General features: G+C 29.7%; 1 protein-coding gene and 1 long non-coding RNA gene across 2 annotated transcripts; both read left to right on the top strand.

The window, feature by feature from the left end:
- On the top strand, positions 1-4,328 carry LOC122500692. Its single transcript, XR_006301505.1, has 2 exons — positions 1-133; positions 4,094-4,328. It is a non-coding gene; the product is annotated as an uncharacterized LOC122500692 (long non-coding RNA).
- Positions 4,329-5,110: 782 nt separating this feature from the next.
- On the top strand, positions 5,111-14,033 carry LOC122500691 (zinc finger protein 708-like). Its single transcript, XM_043609747.1, has 3 exons — positions 5,111-5,679; positions 5,779-8,876; positions 13,005-14,033. Exons 2-3 carry the CDS (start codon positions 6,922-6,924, stop codon positions 13,015-13,017), a joined length of 1,968 nt encoding a protein of 655 aa, XP_043465682.1. The 5' UTR covers positions 5,111-5,679; positions 5,779-6,921; the 3' UTR covers positions 13,018-14,033.
- Positions 14,034-16,462: the final 2,429 nt, after the last annotated feature.

Raw genomic sequence — 16,462 nt, 5'->3', positions numbered from 1 at the left:
GCGACCCTTCGAGCTTACACAGCTTAAACGTGCTTCGAACTTGAAAGATGGCGAACTGAGAGGGGTAGGGCCGGGCAACACGCTCCGCGAGGAAGGTCCTTGATCATCATTTTAAACTCCAAATATCATTTGGGTGAGTAATTAATTAAACACACCATCATCCTTAACATACGATTTTTGATAAATTTCACACACTGGTGGGGGAGTGCATGACATAAACTTTAAATGAACTCAATCGCGAGACAATAATTTTGTGTAAAGATGTCGAGAGAGCTCGGGAAGTTCAATGCAGACATACGTGTGTCAAGACCGCAGTGAAACGCACGCGCGCGCATTTAATTGTGTGCAGAGCACATTTTCAATACACATGTTGTGTGTGTGTGTGTGTATGTATCACAAGCTAATCTATATGAACGATCGTATATATATGTTATACGACGAATTTGTTCTGCTCTATTCTGTTTAATTCTGGTAGAATAATTTTTTAATTCACAAATTTGAGGAGAAATTTTTTGGGAATATTTTGGGTTTAGGTAGATTTAGAGAATATTGAGATGTTGATAGTTTATTATTTTTATTTTCTTGTATTTTTTTGTGGCCTCATTAGAATGGTAAATGCAAGAGTACAACTACTTCTTCATTTCCGATCGGTGATTAAGACTTGATCGTAATATCAATGTCAAGATAGTACACAAATAGTCATTAGTCAGTAGTTATTTGTGCTTTTGAAAATAAGAACAAACAATTAACAATGGTGAGGAGTTTTTTAGAAGGAATTTTAAATATTTTTTTTGTAGTGCACCAAGAAAACGAAGTATTTAATATATATGTAGATGTTGAAGCTTATTTTTGTTTTGGCAAATGAGGAAAGCTATCCAGATGGTAGAATTTATTATCTTAATATTAGAATTTAATGTCTGCAAATATTAAACATTTTTGCCTACAGTTTTCTCGAAAGTAAATTGATACTAAAAGTGAATTAATTATATTAATGATACTTAAAAGTATCAAACTGCAATAAAATTGATACCAAAAATTTGGATCAAATCAAAAATTGATCTTGATTTTTGGTATCAATCTAAACTTTTGATATCAAAACTTAATATCAAAATATTGCGCTAAGCAACGTTTTTGATTCGTTTTTTGTCTCAATTTAATATGCTTGGAAAAATTATGCCAGAATAAAGTTTTAGTTAATTTAAAGTAATCAGTTTTTTAGACTCCTTTTGTTTCATTAAAAATAAATTTTTTCTTTAAACCAAAAAAGAGGTTTTTAATTCAAAGAAAATTGCTCTAATTTCAACAACTTTTTTTTGATGTAATAAACAAATTTTCGTTTGAATACAAAAAATTTGTTATTTAAATAATTTTTTATTACATTTTTTAAATTTATTTATTTATTTGATACAATCTTCTTTTCTTTTAACATTTACAGGACCGATAAATTTGCACAAATTTTAGTAATTTTTATTTAAAAAAAATTTATAAATAAGAAGTGAATTCAATAAAAAGATTCGTCAAAATGGCCCTCTAAAGATTAATTTAAGAAATTCTAATTTATAAAACAATAAATTTTTCTATATAGAATTCAGTAATTTTTTATTAAAATCTACAAAGAAATATTTTAATTACTATCTCTATGAATTTCAATTAGTTAAAAATACTTTATTTAGTGAAATTCAGTGAAATTTATTCAGTTAAATAAATTTTGCATTCAAAGAAAGAATTTTCTCACTTGAAGCAAATTTTTTAGTTGCACCAAAAAAATGTTTGGTACAGTGATACGATTTATTGGGTTAATTCAATAAAAATTTATTTAAATAAAAATTTTCTCACTTCACTAAAATTTTGATCGCTCAAAGAAAAGGAAAATTTTTTTTTCTGTTAAAATATTTACAAAAATTACTATACTAAATTGAAAAAATAATGTAAATTTAATGTTTGTTTTGTTAAAAATTAATTTTTTTAGTATACAATACTAATTTATTTACAATAATTTTATTAATAAAATACGTTCTAAATTTTAGAGAGTAGGGTAAGTGCGGGTATAGTCGGACAGTACTAGTAGTCGGACACTTTCGTGTTTTTTGGCAAATAAATAATAATGCATTGTGATAATTACTTTAAAAAGTATACTAGACGAATGTGTGAAGTTTATATTTTATTAAAATAGTGTTATTTTCGAAAATAATTAAACAAGAAATATTTTATTTAATGTTTTAAAAATCATAGTGTCCGACTATAGATACAACCATTTTCGAGTAGCGCGATGAGTGGCACAAAGTTTTGTTGATAATTAATCATAAATATTAAAACTTATAGGGTTTAAATATTATATTAATAACTTCTAATATGCTTTAATTCCATTTTCCAGCCGATAGCAATTAAAAAATTATCTTTTTTACTTTATAAATTCAAAATATCTGACAGATGTCCGACTATAGAAACAAGGGGAAAAAGTGTCCGACTACTAAAGCATTCGTAATTTTTTATTAAAATGTTTATATTTTATTAAATACTCAACTATTTGTAACAAATTTATATGATTTTTAATCCTGAAGAACTCCTTTAATTAATAATGTGCTTATAAACACAGTAGATATTTGCTATTTCAAGAAAAAAAGCATAATTTAAGATTGTATCCTTAAGTGTCCGACTACTAGTGCATTTACCCTATTTGATCTATTTTATTAAATCGAATAATATTTTTTTTTTCTTCATTTCTTTATTTGTTTAATTATTTTCTTTTATTAGTTTTAATACTTTTATTAGAAAACATTTATTTACTTTTGAATTTCTAGTTTTTTTGTATTTTAATTTCTACTTTTTTTTGTATTTTAATGAAAATAAAAGAATACATTAATATAATATGCATTTTTGAACATATTTTATGCATTCTATTCTTGTATGTCCCATCTAAAAAGATTCCACCGAATTATTTTTTAGAAATTCTAAGGAATCGCCCCACAAAAAATTCCGTAAGGAAAAAAATATATTTCTTAAAATTATTTTAACGAAATTTCTTTATATTTTCTCTATTTTTTCCATATTTTCCATTTTCACAACAACTATATTTATATCTATGGATGAATTTTTAAAAGTCTAAAACTTAATTTTAAACCATATAATGATCTGAAAGTGATAAATAATTTTAAAAAATATTTTAATTTCATGATTATTAAAAATTTTTACATACAGAGAAAAATTTTATTTAAATTAAATATACTTCATTTGGTTAATACAACAAAAGAAATTATATTTAATTTAAATAGAATTACATTACTATGCACTATGCAGTTAATTAAACATTTCTTTGGTTCTATTTTGCATTTTTTTTTAATTCGCAATTTTAATTTGCATTTTTAATTTGCATTTTTAATTTGCATTTTTAATTTACATTTTCAATTTGCCTGTTTATAATTTGCACCTGAGACGAATTAAAAATCTGCTTCATGTGACCGAATTCTTTCATCGAACGGAAAATTTATTAATAACTGAACTAAATGTTTATTTAAATCATCTGATTATTTATTTACATTAAACAAACTTTGTTGAAACAATTTTTCCCAGAGTGTTATAATTTTTATTATTTTCCATAGAAAAGTTTGCTTTCAATTTACTTACATCCAAAAATGTAAAAAATTACATCCAATTCTAAATAAAACCAGAATAAAATATTGAAACAAATAAAAAGTCTAGTTTGCTCTGAGTCAAATATATTTTCTAGCTCTACAATATCAATAATACAATGCGAAAGTATACGATATTTTTTCCATCGAATTTTCTTAAATTTTAAAATCGATCCTTGGTTTCAATTTTACACAGTAATTGCTACATTTACTCTAATCTAATCAATAAAATTTAGGTTATTTTTAGAAGCTTTATTTTTCCATCTATAGTGTGTAATTTATAAGCAAACAGAAAATTAACGAACATAAAAATAGTTTAAGTACTAGTTTATTGTAGTCTATACACTATACAAACTTTTTGAATATCTATAACCATATAAATTTAAAGTATGTGACTAATTCAAATTATCTCTATAAAACTTCGGACACAAAAAAATGGCTTTGGTATTTCTAATTTCTTTCAGATTATGGTGACGGTCTCTTCTCTATGCTAATCAAGGCCTCCAACACAAAAAAAAGTGCTACTAATTTAATTAATCTTCCAAAAGAGGCTTTACTTTAGAATATAAATATCGTCTCTAAAAATATGTAATCGCTTTATCAAACACTAATAGATATTTATTCAAATCATACATATATGTACATGTATACTTTTACACTCTCGTAAAGTATCTAGTCAAGCTGACACTTGCCTCCATAGAAAATAGAAGTAGAAAAAGAATTAAAAAAGCAATAAACAAGAAAACAAAAGCAACATACAAAGAAGACAAAAAAAACAAACAAAAACCAAACAAAAAACTATATTAAAAAAGCAATGTACAAGAAAAACAACTGCAATAATTGAAAATCACTGTTAAAAAATTAATGCGATAAATTTATCAATTCAGATGTTGTTGTCGATGAGAATGTCTGCAATAGATAAAAAGGAGATTTAAAAATACCAAAGATAAACATTAAATACAAAGCAGTGATTTAATTATATACTATATATATATATTTATTGTGAAACGATTTCTTTTTTAAACAATAATCCCCACACAACCGACGAACATCTGTACTTAATTCAAAAAAGAGAATTACAAGACGGATTTGCGATAGAATTGGAATTTCCTGGCGACATCGATGCCAGATGACTGCGAGAATGGTAGTAGGAACCATTTATTAGTCATTCTCCGGTGATCATTGATTTTTTTTTCCCAAGGATCGTATAAAAAGATATTAGGCCGATCTTTTTCGTGTAGCAAAAGGTTAACGACACTAAGGTCATAGGTCGCTGACGAATGGACGGATGGACAAAACTAAGCTGCGTTAAATAAAAAGAAGAAAAAAGGAGATCGAAAGAGAAAAAAAAGAGCGAGAGAGAAGAAAAAAGCGAGAGGGAGAAAAAAGAGAGAAAGAGAGAAAAAGAGAGCAAGAGAGAAGAAAAAAGAGAGAGGGAGGGAAAAAGAAACGGAGGAAAAGAGAGAAAATGTGAGTGAATGAGAGGGAGAGTAAAGGGTGGGAGACAAAGAGTAAAGAGAGCACACTGGTGCTTCGAGGGCTTTGAAGAAGGGATTCTCTCTCGTTGCATTTGAAAAAGCATAATCGACACACAACTGTTATCGACCCGCAATTGCGCGTGCGTGGAAAAAGCGCGCAATCGCCTCAACTATATTGAAATATATAAACCCGACGAAGACTTCGTCGACGTATCCTCAGTCGATCGAAGTACATTTCAGAGAGTTCAGTTCCCAAAGTCTCGTGGTACTCTGGTACTTCCGGCGACGGGTGATTCCGACGCCTGCACGAGAGCGAAGTCCTCTCTTCCGGTTATCAAAAAAAAAAAACAAACAAACAAACAAACAAAATCCAAAGAAGCTCAAAGTATAGAATATTTTTTAAATTAACAATGCAGGCAGGTCTTTGAAGAAAAACGAGCAATTCTAGAACACTACTGTGACTGATAAGCGACTGCGATAACGACCTCAATTCCACTAGCCGCACGAGTATGAGTGTTACCTATAAACAATGTGGACCCGATAATGAAGATAAAGACGAGAATTCTTTCCAGGTGAGCCGCTCTTCGCCATAGAAGAGTATTTCAAAAATTTTGCTCGAGAAGAAAAATGTTCTCTTTTTGAAATTTTATTTTTGTTGTTGCAATTTTTAGAGACGTTTGTTTATTGGACTGTAGAGACTGTGGTTGTTGCAGTCTCGATTGTGGACACGAAGTGTTGAAGCAGAAATGATGGAGCCTAAGTGTTAGACCTAAATGTTGAACCCAAATGCTGAATCTAAATGCTAAACTGAATGCTGAACCCAAATATTGAATCCTCAATGCTAAACCCAAATATTGAATTTTTTATGTTGAATCCTCGATGCTAAACTCAAATTTTTAATCCTTCATGTTGAATCCTTAATTTCAAACCCAAATATTGAGTATTCCATGTTTAATCCTTAATTTTAAACCCAAATATTGAATCATCTATGTTCAATCCTTAATGCTGTACCCAATTATTTCATCCTCTATCTTGAATCCTTAATTTTAAACCCAAATATTGAATGCTCCTTGTTGAATCCTCAACTCAAAAGCCAAATATTAAATCCTTTATGTTGGATCCTTAATTTTAAACCCAAATATTTAATTCTCCTTATTGAACCTTCAATGCTAAACCCAATTTTTTAGTCCTCCATGTTGAATCCTTAATTTCAAACCCAAATATTTAGTATATCATGTTGAATCCTTAATTTTAAATTAAAATATTGAATCATCTATGTTGAATCCTCAATGATAAACCCCAATTTTTAATTCTCCATATTGAATCCTTAATATTAAACCCAAATATTTAATTCTCCATGTTGAATCCTCAATGCTACACCCAAATATTTGATCCTCCATGTTGAATCCTTAATTTTGAACTTAAATATAGAATTCTTCATGTTGAATCCTCAATGCCAAACCCAAATATTGAATCCTTCATACCAAAGCCTAAATGTTAGACCCAAATGTTAAACCAAAATACTAAATCCAAAGGATAAACCCGAATATTGAATCCTTTGTTAAAAAGTTAAATCCTCAATGCCAAACCCAAATCCTAAATCCTGAACCCCACAGTGCTGAACACTAGATGCAGATTACAATAAATGTTGAACACTACAAATGTCGAGCACAACTCAAGAAAAAGTTAAAGCAATAAACTGTCATTATTACTAATTAACACAACTAGAAAGTCCGATATGCTCGAGGTTGTGCGAGCATGCCCGTCATTCAAATCACTTAGGTCAGAGGCAAAAACTGAGAATTAAATTCACAATGACGAATAGTCGACAAAGTGATGTGGGACATGCTTCTGGACTCGAGCACTCCCAGGAAGAAGTGCAATTAACCGAATTATTGCCAGTGGAACAGTATCGAATACAAGAGTCCTCGGATTTCACAGATTCGGGTGCAACGGATGCACTAAAAGCACTACGAAGTTTCTCTCAAACCAATCAGCAGACGACTTTCGTTTCGGATGAATTTAATTTCTACGATCACTACGATGAAGTGGATCCATTGAGTATTTGTGAGGAGCGAGCACCTGAATGGAACGAGGATGATGATGAAGAAGAAGAAGAGGAGGAGGAAGACTACAAGTTGATCCTAAGTGAGGAATCGACCAAAAGCGAAATTGTCAGTAATGATGATTTTCAAAATGAGTTTGGTAATCAAAGCAATGGTAAAATTAGGGGACGGAGAAAAATTAAGAGGAGCACTACTGTGAATGATGAAAAAGGGGAAGAAATTGTTGAATTGAGTGACGATTCCATGAACGAAGAGACAATTGAGGATGAGATATACGCTTTTCAAGATGAGATGCTTTTTCAGCAGGATGAGGATGAAATGACAGAGGAGGATCCTTTGAAGATTCCGGATAAATCGGATGATTTGAGAGTGAAGATCTCGGCGATAATAAAGGCGAATATTCTTTTGGAGCAGGACAATAATAATGTGGAGGAAGAAGGACTGCAGGATGTGAGGAAAAAAGAGAAAAAAGGATTTTGCAAGACAATTAAAAAAGAAGCGAAAAAGTACATCTGTGTGATTTGTAATTCGGAATTCAAGGGAAGTGGAGGATTGAGGAACCACTACAAAGTGGCGCATGCAACTGGACCAGTTTACAAATGTGATGAGTGTGGTAAGGAATTTCCTTTGAAGGAGAGATTGAAGCTTCATGTTAGGACCCACACTGGCTTTAAACCGTACAAATGTTTGGAGTGCGATAAAAGCTTTGCGAGAGGTGGTCAGTTGGTGCAACATCGGAGAACGCACAGTCAAGTGAAACCGTACCATTGCTCCCTGTGCTCGGGGACGTTCACTTGTGCGGCCAACTTGGCGCTGCACATGAAGAGGCACAACGGGCAGAAGGATCACAAGTGTGAAATTTGTGGCAGGGGGTTTGTGCGCAGGGATGCTTTGAAGAAGCATATGGAGTGTCTGCATCATGACGTGAAATCTTTTCTCTGCGTGATTTGCAACAAGACTCTGAAGGGTCATCTTCCCCAGCACATGAGGACACACGCTCAAGACAGACCACATGGCTGCGCAACTTGTGGGCAGCGATTCGCCCAGAAATCCCAACTCACGGTTCATCAGCGGACGCATTCTGGGCAGAGGCCATTCAGGTGTCTTGTCTGCTGGCAGGCATTCGCTCATTCAACTGCCTTGAAATTGCACACGAGACGACACACTGGTGAGAGACCCTTTAAATGCGAGGAATGTAATGCTGGATTCACGCAGTTGCCACATTGGAAGAAGCACATGAAGTGTATTCATGGGAGGAATGAGCCGTACTGCTGCAGGAGGTGTAAGACTTTCTTTCGAATTAAAAGTGAATTGGAGTGCCATCAGAAGGATTGTAAGAAATCGGAGAAAATGAATTCTGAGGATGATGGGCAGGTTGAGGTGTTTAGTGATCGCATCAAGTACAGAGTGATGCCCATTGAAAAAATGCGATTACTGTTGGCAGTGTTGTTGAAGAGAATTTCAAAGCCGGAGAAATTGGATGAACTTGGATTTGGCAAAAGACTGATTGATGAGGTTCTTCATGATTCGTTGATATCGGCTGGAAAGGTGCCAGTTAAGGGGGACGGCAATTTAACGGAATTCGATTGTCTTAAAAAGAATGTTGAAATATTTCTGGAATGGACAGTGCCAAAGAGTCATTGGGCGAAGTTCAAGAAGATGAAAAAAACTCCTGAAGAAATCCTTGAAACTCTCACTACTTCGTAAGTAAACTACATTTTTAATTACATTGTTAATTACACTGTTAATCACATTTTTAATTCCATTTTTAATTACATTTTTAATTACACTGTTGATCTAATCTTATTTAATTTAAATTATTTTGTAGTTTAAAAATTTAATTCATAATAGATAAATGTAACTATTTAACTTAATTTAATTCAAAACTTTAACAGATTTCTCAATATTTCATGAAAGTTAAATTTTCCCTTTCTTAGCCATTATAGGGCCGGAAAAAATTTGCACAAATTTTAGTAGTTTTTTATTAAGAAAAATTTATAAATAAAAAATCAATTCTATAAAAAAATTCATTAAAATAAATAGTAGCCACTATAGTGGCCACCCTGGCCTTCTAAAGGTTAAATAGTTTCGAACCTTAAAATAAAGGGAAATTCTATTTTCGAAAAAGAAAAATGAAATAAATATTTACTTTTTTATATAAGAATTCGTTTTTCGAAATTGCAAACAATATTTTCTAATTCAAATTTAAAGAAAAAAAACAATGTTCATTTGAACATTCAAAACTTTAAAAGCAAAGATTTTCGAAAAATATTTGTTTTTTTATAATTCAAGAATTTAGGAGCAAAGTATTTTTTTCATTTTACTTTCCACAAAAAAGAAATGAACTAAATCTTGAAGGAACTATTAAGCATTGTTAATATACAGCAATTTGAAATCAATTTGAACTTTTATTACTTCAGCAGTTACTAATCAAATAAGGTCGCTTACACCAGCATCATTTTCACCGTTTACATGTTGCATAACTTAATTTAAAACTTGGATAAAAATATATTTTGCATTCTTGATTCCTTTGAGAATAATAAGAAACAAATTTTATTATAACTTCATTTTAAATGAAATTTATTACATTTGTCAAAAGAATTTTTCTTCAAAATTTTTTTAAAAACATTATTTTTAGCAATAAGACAAAAATTTTGAAGAATTGAGTTTGTAAATTTTATAAAAAAATAGGGAAATATTTTTATTTTTAAATGTCAACTTGAATTTTTGAATAATTTCAAATTCGAAATATAAAAAAATCACTTATTTACAAATTTCTATTCACGAAAATGTAAATACAATAAATTCTTCTTAAAAATTCAATTATTTTCAAAAAATTTAATAAAATTCTTTAAATGATTTGCATTAATATCGTAAATAATAAAATTCTTAACAAGAATTCAATTATTCAAAAAAAATTTTTTAAATTCTTCTCAAAAATTCAATTACCCAGGTGCGAATTTTGGTCGGCCGCCAGAGTTGGAAGGTCGGGCGCAGGTCGGCCCATCTATGGCTGCCAATAGGTCGGCAGCCAAAGTCGGGCCGACTTTGGTTACTGTTTCCACCCAAGTTTGGGCCGACTATGGGTGCCAAAGTTTAGAGAACCTAATTTTAGTTGGTCGGGCCGACTCTGGCCTCAGTCGGGCCGATGGTCGGTAAAACTATGGCAGCCAGAGTTTAGAGAACCTAATTTTAGTTGGTCGGGCCGACTCTGGCCTGAGTCGGGCCGATGGTGGGTTAAACTATGGCAGCCAGAGTGCAAAAAACCTAATTTCACTTGGTCGGGCCGACTCTGGCCTGAGTCGGGCCGATGGTCGGTAAAACTATGGCAGCCAGAGTGAAAAAAACCTAATTTCTGTTGGTCGGGCCGACTCTGGCCTGAGTCGGGCCGATGGTCGGTAAAACTATGGCAGCCAGAGTTTAAAAAACCTAATTTCAATTGGTCGGGCCGACTCTGGCCTGAGTCGGGCCGACGGTCGGTAAAACTATGGCAGCCAGAGTGCAAAAAACCTAATTTCTGTTGGTCGGGCCGACTCTGGCCTGAGTCGGGCCGACGGTCGGTAAAACTATGGCAGCCAGAGTTTAGAGAACCTAATTTTAGTTGGTCGGGCCGACTCTGGCCTGAGTCGGGCCGATGGTCGGCTAAAGTATGGCAGCCAGAGTTTAGAGAACCTAATTTTAGTTCGTCGGGCCGACTCTGGCCTGAGTCGGGCCGATGGTCGGCTAAAGTATGGCAGCCAGAGTTTAAAAAGGTTAATTTCTGTTGGTCGGGCCGACTTTGGCCTGAGTCGGGCCGATGGTCAGTAAAACTATGGCAACCAGAGTTTAGAGAACCTAATTTTAGTTGGTCGGGCCGACTCTGGCCTGAGTCGGGCCGATGGTCGGCTAAAGTATGGCAGCCAGAGTTTAGAGAACCTAATTTTAGTTGGTCGGGCCGACTCTGGCCTGAGTCGGGCCGATGGTCGGCTAAAGTATGGCAGCCAGAGTTTAAAAAGGTTAATTTCTGTTGGTCGGGCCGACTTTGGCCTGAGTCGGGCCGATGGTCAGTAAAACTATGGCAGCCAGAGTTTAAAAAGGTTAATTTCTGTTGGTCGGGCCGACTTTGGCCTGAGTCGGGCCGACGGTCGGTAAAACTATGGCAGCCAGAGTTTAAAAAGGTTAATTTCTGTTGGTCGGGCCGACTTTGGCCTGAGTCGGGCCGACGGTCGGTAAAACTATGGCAGCCAGAGTGCAAAAAACCTAATTTCACTTGGTCGGGCCGACTTTGGCCAGAGTCGGGCCGATGGTCAGTTTGAAGTTGCAGCTTATAAAATCATTTTTGTTCTTAGGCTTTCATGTAAGCGTAGCGTAATGGTTAGCGTGTTAGACTTCGGTGCGTTAGGTTGCGAGTTCGATTCCTGCGAGCGTTAGAAATTTTAATTTGTATTTATGTGTAAGATTGCGTTTAGTGTTAAGATGTATACAATAAACAAATAAATAATGAATAATAATAATTAATAATAATAATAAATAATTAATAATTTTTTGCAATCGGTCGGCCGACTTTTGGCTGCCAAGGTCGGCACGACCAAGGTTGCCAAAGTGAATCCGACCTTCTTTCTCATGGTCGGCAAAGCTTTGGCACCCCTGGTCGGCCCGACTTTGGCAACCATAGTCGGCACGACCATGTCAGCCACTGGACGGCGGGTGTTACAATTCGCTAGTTCGGCCGACCTTTGGCTGCCAAGGTCGGCACGACCATGGTTGCCAAAGTCAAGCCGACATTCTTTCACATGGTTGGCAAAACTTTGGCACCCCTGGTCGGTCCGACTTTGGCAGCCATAGTCGGCCCGACCATGTCAGCCACTGGACGGCGGGTGTTACAATTCGCTAGTTCGGCCGACCTTTGGTTGCCAAGGTCGGCACGACTATCCACTTGGTCGGCGCGACCATGGCCCGACCAACTTTTCGCACCTGGGTATTCTCAAGAATATTAATAAAATTCTACATCAAATTCAATTACTTTCGTAAATAATAAAATACTTCTAAAAAATTCAATTAATTTTTTAAACAATGAAATTTTTCTTAAAAATTCAATTAATTTAAAAATTTTTTAATTATATTCTTCGCATAAATTCAATTATTCAAAAAAAAATTTAATTAAATTCTTCTCAAAAATTCAATTATTTTCGTAAATAATAAAATTCTTCTTAAAAATTCAATTATTTTTGTATATTATAAAGTTTTTTGCATAAATTCAATTATTTTTTTAAACAATAAAATCATTCTAAAAAATTCAATTATTTTCATTAATCATAAAATTCTTTGCAATAATTCAATTATTTTCAAAAGTTTTAGTAAAATTCTTCTCAAAAATTCAATTACTTTCGTAAATAATAAAATACTTCTCAAAAATTTAATTATTTTCAAAAAATTTAATAAAATTCTTGTTGAAATTGAATTACTTTCGTAAATAATGAAAGTCTGAACAAAAATTCAATTATTTTTAAAAAATTTAGTAAAATTCTTCTCAAAAATCCAATTATTCTCTTAAATAATAAATTTTTTTAAAAATTCAAATATTTTTGTAAATAATAAAATTATTCGCATAAATTCAATTATTTAAAAAATTTTAATTAAACTCTTTTCAAAAATTTTATTATTTTCGAAAATTTTAATAAAATTCTTTTTAAAATTCAATTATTTTTGTAGTTAATTAATTTATTCTTAGCATGAATTCAATTATTTTAAAAAATTTGAAATTTGAAATTTTTTTTCTTAGTTCCTTCATAAAGTCTGTATAAAATTACTGAATTGTGTAATAAAAATAATTGCTTATTCATCTGTTTCAGTGCAAATGACTGAAAGCAAGAAAGCAGATGAGGAGGGATAGAAAAAAATATTGTTGCTAGCGAAAATTTGTTTTGAATGCAGTTGATCTCATTTTATTTTTTCTGAGGTCAGTAATCGTATATAATAATATATAGAATCGAATGTTTTCATTAATGTGATGATGTCTCTTGTGCCATGCACCAAACAATATTTGCCATAATCTACCAATATAAGTCATTGTGTATAGCTTATAAAAATTAGAAAGGTGATATCAAATTGCACATATAAATAAAATATGTACTAATTAACACGTGGAGATTTTATACTCGAAAATTTTACTCACATAATATATATTCTTCAATAGAAAATAGCATTTACATCCAAAAATTTTATAAACTATAAAATACCATATTCTATAGAATCAGATAATTTCATCTTCAATGAAATATTTCGATGCAAAAATTTTTACACTCCTTTTATACACTAAATTTAGTAGTTCTAATAATAAATAACGAATATCAAAAAGAAACAATTTTTGCTATAGTTGAATATTAAAAAAAAAGTATTTTTAAATGTGCTTAAAAACTTAAGAAGTGATAGATTTATATAAAGATAGTCATTTTTTGAATATATTTGCAACTATTGATTAACACGAGGCCATAATTTTGATATAAGAATTTTAAAAATTAAATTAATCACAAAATGCAAAAATGATTGAAAAATCTTTCAAATATTGATAAATGAGTGAAAATTCTTCCACGTGTTTACTTTCAGCATGTGCTTCTTTATTATAATGTTGAGTTAAACTCTTTAAACTCTTTACCAAAGCTCGTTCCAAAATATTATTTCTTCACATTATATTATATTCTATTTATAAAAAAATGTATGAATACCCTAGGGGCAATCGACCATTAATCGCCGACTAATATTAAAAAGTTATATTTTGCAAAAATAATTTTTAAAAGTATCAAGATCAGGTAAAAAAGTTATTGAATTTTATTAACAATAACAATTTATTAATAATTTGTTAACAGCTTATAAACAATTTATTAACAATTACTTTTAGGAATTAAAAAGAAAATTCTTTATGAAAATACAATTATTTTCAATGCACTTTTTAAAAAATTATTCAAAAGAATTTTATTATATTTTCAAAAATTTTAATAACATTTTTCCCAAAAATTCAATTATTTTAAATACAATTTCAATAGAATTTCTCCAAAGAATAAAATTATTTTAGTGATATTATTACAATTCTTTATAAGAATTCAATTATTTTCGATGTAAGTTTTTTATCTAGATACAAATTTTGTTCACCAATTCAATTATTTTCAAAGATTTTCATAAAAATATTCTGAAGAATTCAATTATTATAAAAAATTTCAACGAAATTCCTCGCGTGACTTTAATTTCAATTTGAAATAATTATTATTAATAATTTTCAATTATTTTTCAACAATTTTTGAATTTCAATTCACTGAATTTTTTACAATTCAATTATTTTCAATTTCAAAACAATTTTAATAAAATTTTTTTAAGAATTGAATTATTTCCAAAAAATTGTATTCAAATTTCTTAAAAGAATTCAATTATTTCAGGAAATTTTAATCAAATTTCTCAAAAAATTTCAATTATTGTTAAAATTTTTTTTATAATTATTCAAAAGAATTCAATTATTTGCAAAAATTTTTGGTCTTTATTAGAATTCAATTTTTCATCAATTTAATAAAATTCTTCGGAAGAATTCAATTCTTTTTAAATATTTTAATAAAATTCTTCTGTGAAATTCAATTATTATCAAAAATGTTGATAAAATTGTTTATGAGAATTTAATTATTATTATATCAAATACAATTTTAATAAAATTTCACGACAGAATTCAATTATTTTCATTATTTTCCTTGAATTAATTAATTTTTTCAAGGTTTTTAATCAAAATTTTTCTGTGAATTTCAATTAGTGGCGAAAATTTTAATAAAATAAATTCTTCACAATATTTGAATTACTTTCAAAAATTTTAAATAAATTCTTCAAAAGATTTCAATTATTATCAAAATTTCTAATAAAATTCTTCTCAAAATTCAATTACTTTCGTAAATAATAAAGTTCTTAGCAGAAATTCAATTATTTTTAAAAAATTTAATAAAATTCTTCTCAAAAATTCAATTATTTTCAAAAATTTTAATAACATTCTTTTTAAAATTCTTTAAAAATCTTTTTAAAATTATTTACTTTCATAAATAATAAAATTCTTCACATAAATTCAATTATTTTCGTAAGTAATAAAATTCTTCTCAAAAATTCAATTATTTTTGTAAACAATAAAATTCTTCTAAAAAATTCAATTACTTTCGTAAATAATAAAGTTCTGCGCAAAAATTCAACTGTTTCCAAATATTAAAATAAAATTCTTCTTAAAATTGAATTACTTTCGTAAATAATGAAATTCCGAAGAGAAATTCTATTATTTTCAAAAAATTTAGTAAAATTTTTCTAAAAAATTCAATTAATTTTTTAAACAATGAAATTCTTCTAAAAAATTAAATTATTTTTTTAAATAATAAAATTCTTCAAACGAATTCAATTATTATTTTTAAAAAATTTAATAAAATTCTTAATAGGAAATCAATTATTTTCGTAAATAATAAAATTCTTTTCAAAAATTCAATTATTTTTGTACATAATAAAATTCTTCGTAATAATTGAATTATTTTCAAGGTTTTAGTAAAATTCTTCTTAAAATTCAATTACTTTCGTAAATAATAAAATTAATTTTAAATTAATTTTCTAAAAAATTTAATTACTTTTGCAAATAATAAAATTCTTCGCATAAATTCAATTATTTTTAAAAATTTGAATAAAGGTTATTGGGAAAATTCAATTATTGTCAGAAATTTTCATAAAATTCTTTATGGGAATTCAATTATTTTCAATTCAATGTTTATTGAAAATATTTAAATAAAATTCTTCTAAGAAATTCAATCATTGTCAAAAGTTCTAATAAAATTGTTGATATAATTATTTTTTGCAAAATATAATTTTTTAAAATTAGCCGACGACGACTTTAGTCTCGAATAATGGATTGACTCCCTAATTAATTGCGATATTCTTTTAGAAAAAAGAAAAGTTTTCTTAAATATAAATTAGAAAATTGCGCATTATGAGATTTATTATATAAAATGTGTTCAAATTCATTAGACAATGACTTGTTTTTTGCACTGTGTCATTAAGAAAAATATATATAAATATTTGTGCGTAATTAAAAAATGCAAAATACTTTTTGCGTTAAATAGATAGGTTTTAAGTAAATGTGAATCGACAATAATGAAAGATTAACAGAATTAATATTCACATATATTATTCATATATATGTATATTGCTTAGATGTAAATGAAAAAAAGCATATCGTGAATTGGAGTAACTTGTTTTCGATAACTGCCGTTACGTTAATTATTGTATTCTTTTTTCCGCGTATTTA

This window comes from Leptopilina heterotoma, unplaced genomic scaffold (assembly GCF_015476425.1).
Source record: "Leptopilina heterotoma isolate Lh14 unplaced genomic scaffold, ASM1547642v1 Lhet_19, whole genome shotgun sequence".
Lineage (NCBI taxonomy): Eukaryota > Metazoa > Arthropoda > Insecta > Hymenoptera > Figitidae > Leptopilina > Leptopilina heterotoma.
This window is presented reverse-complemented; position numbering and strand designations above follow the sequence as displayed.

Bases quoted from the DNA above. Each gene is read 5' to 3' on its own strand.
- LOC122500691 (XM_043609747.1), top strand. From the start codon at position 6,922: ATGACGAATAGTCGACAAAGTGATGTGGGACATGCTTCTGGACTCGAG.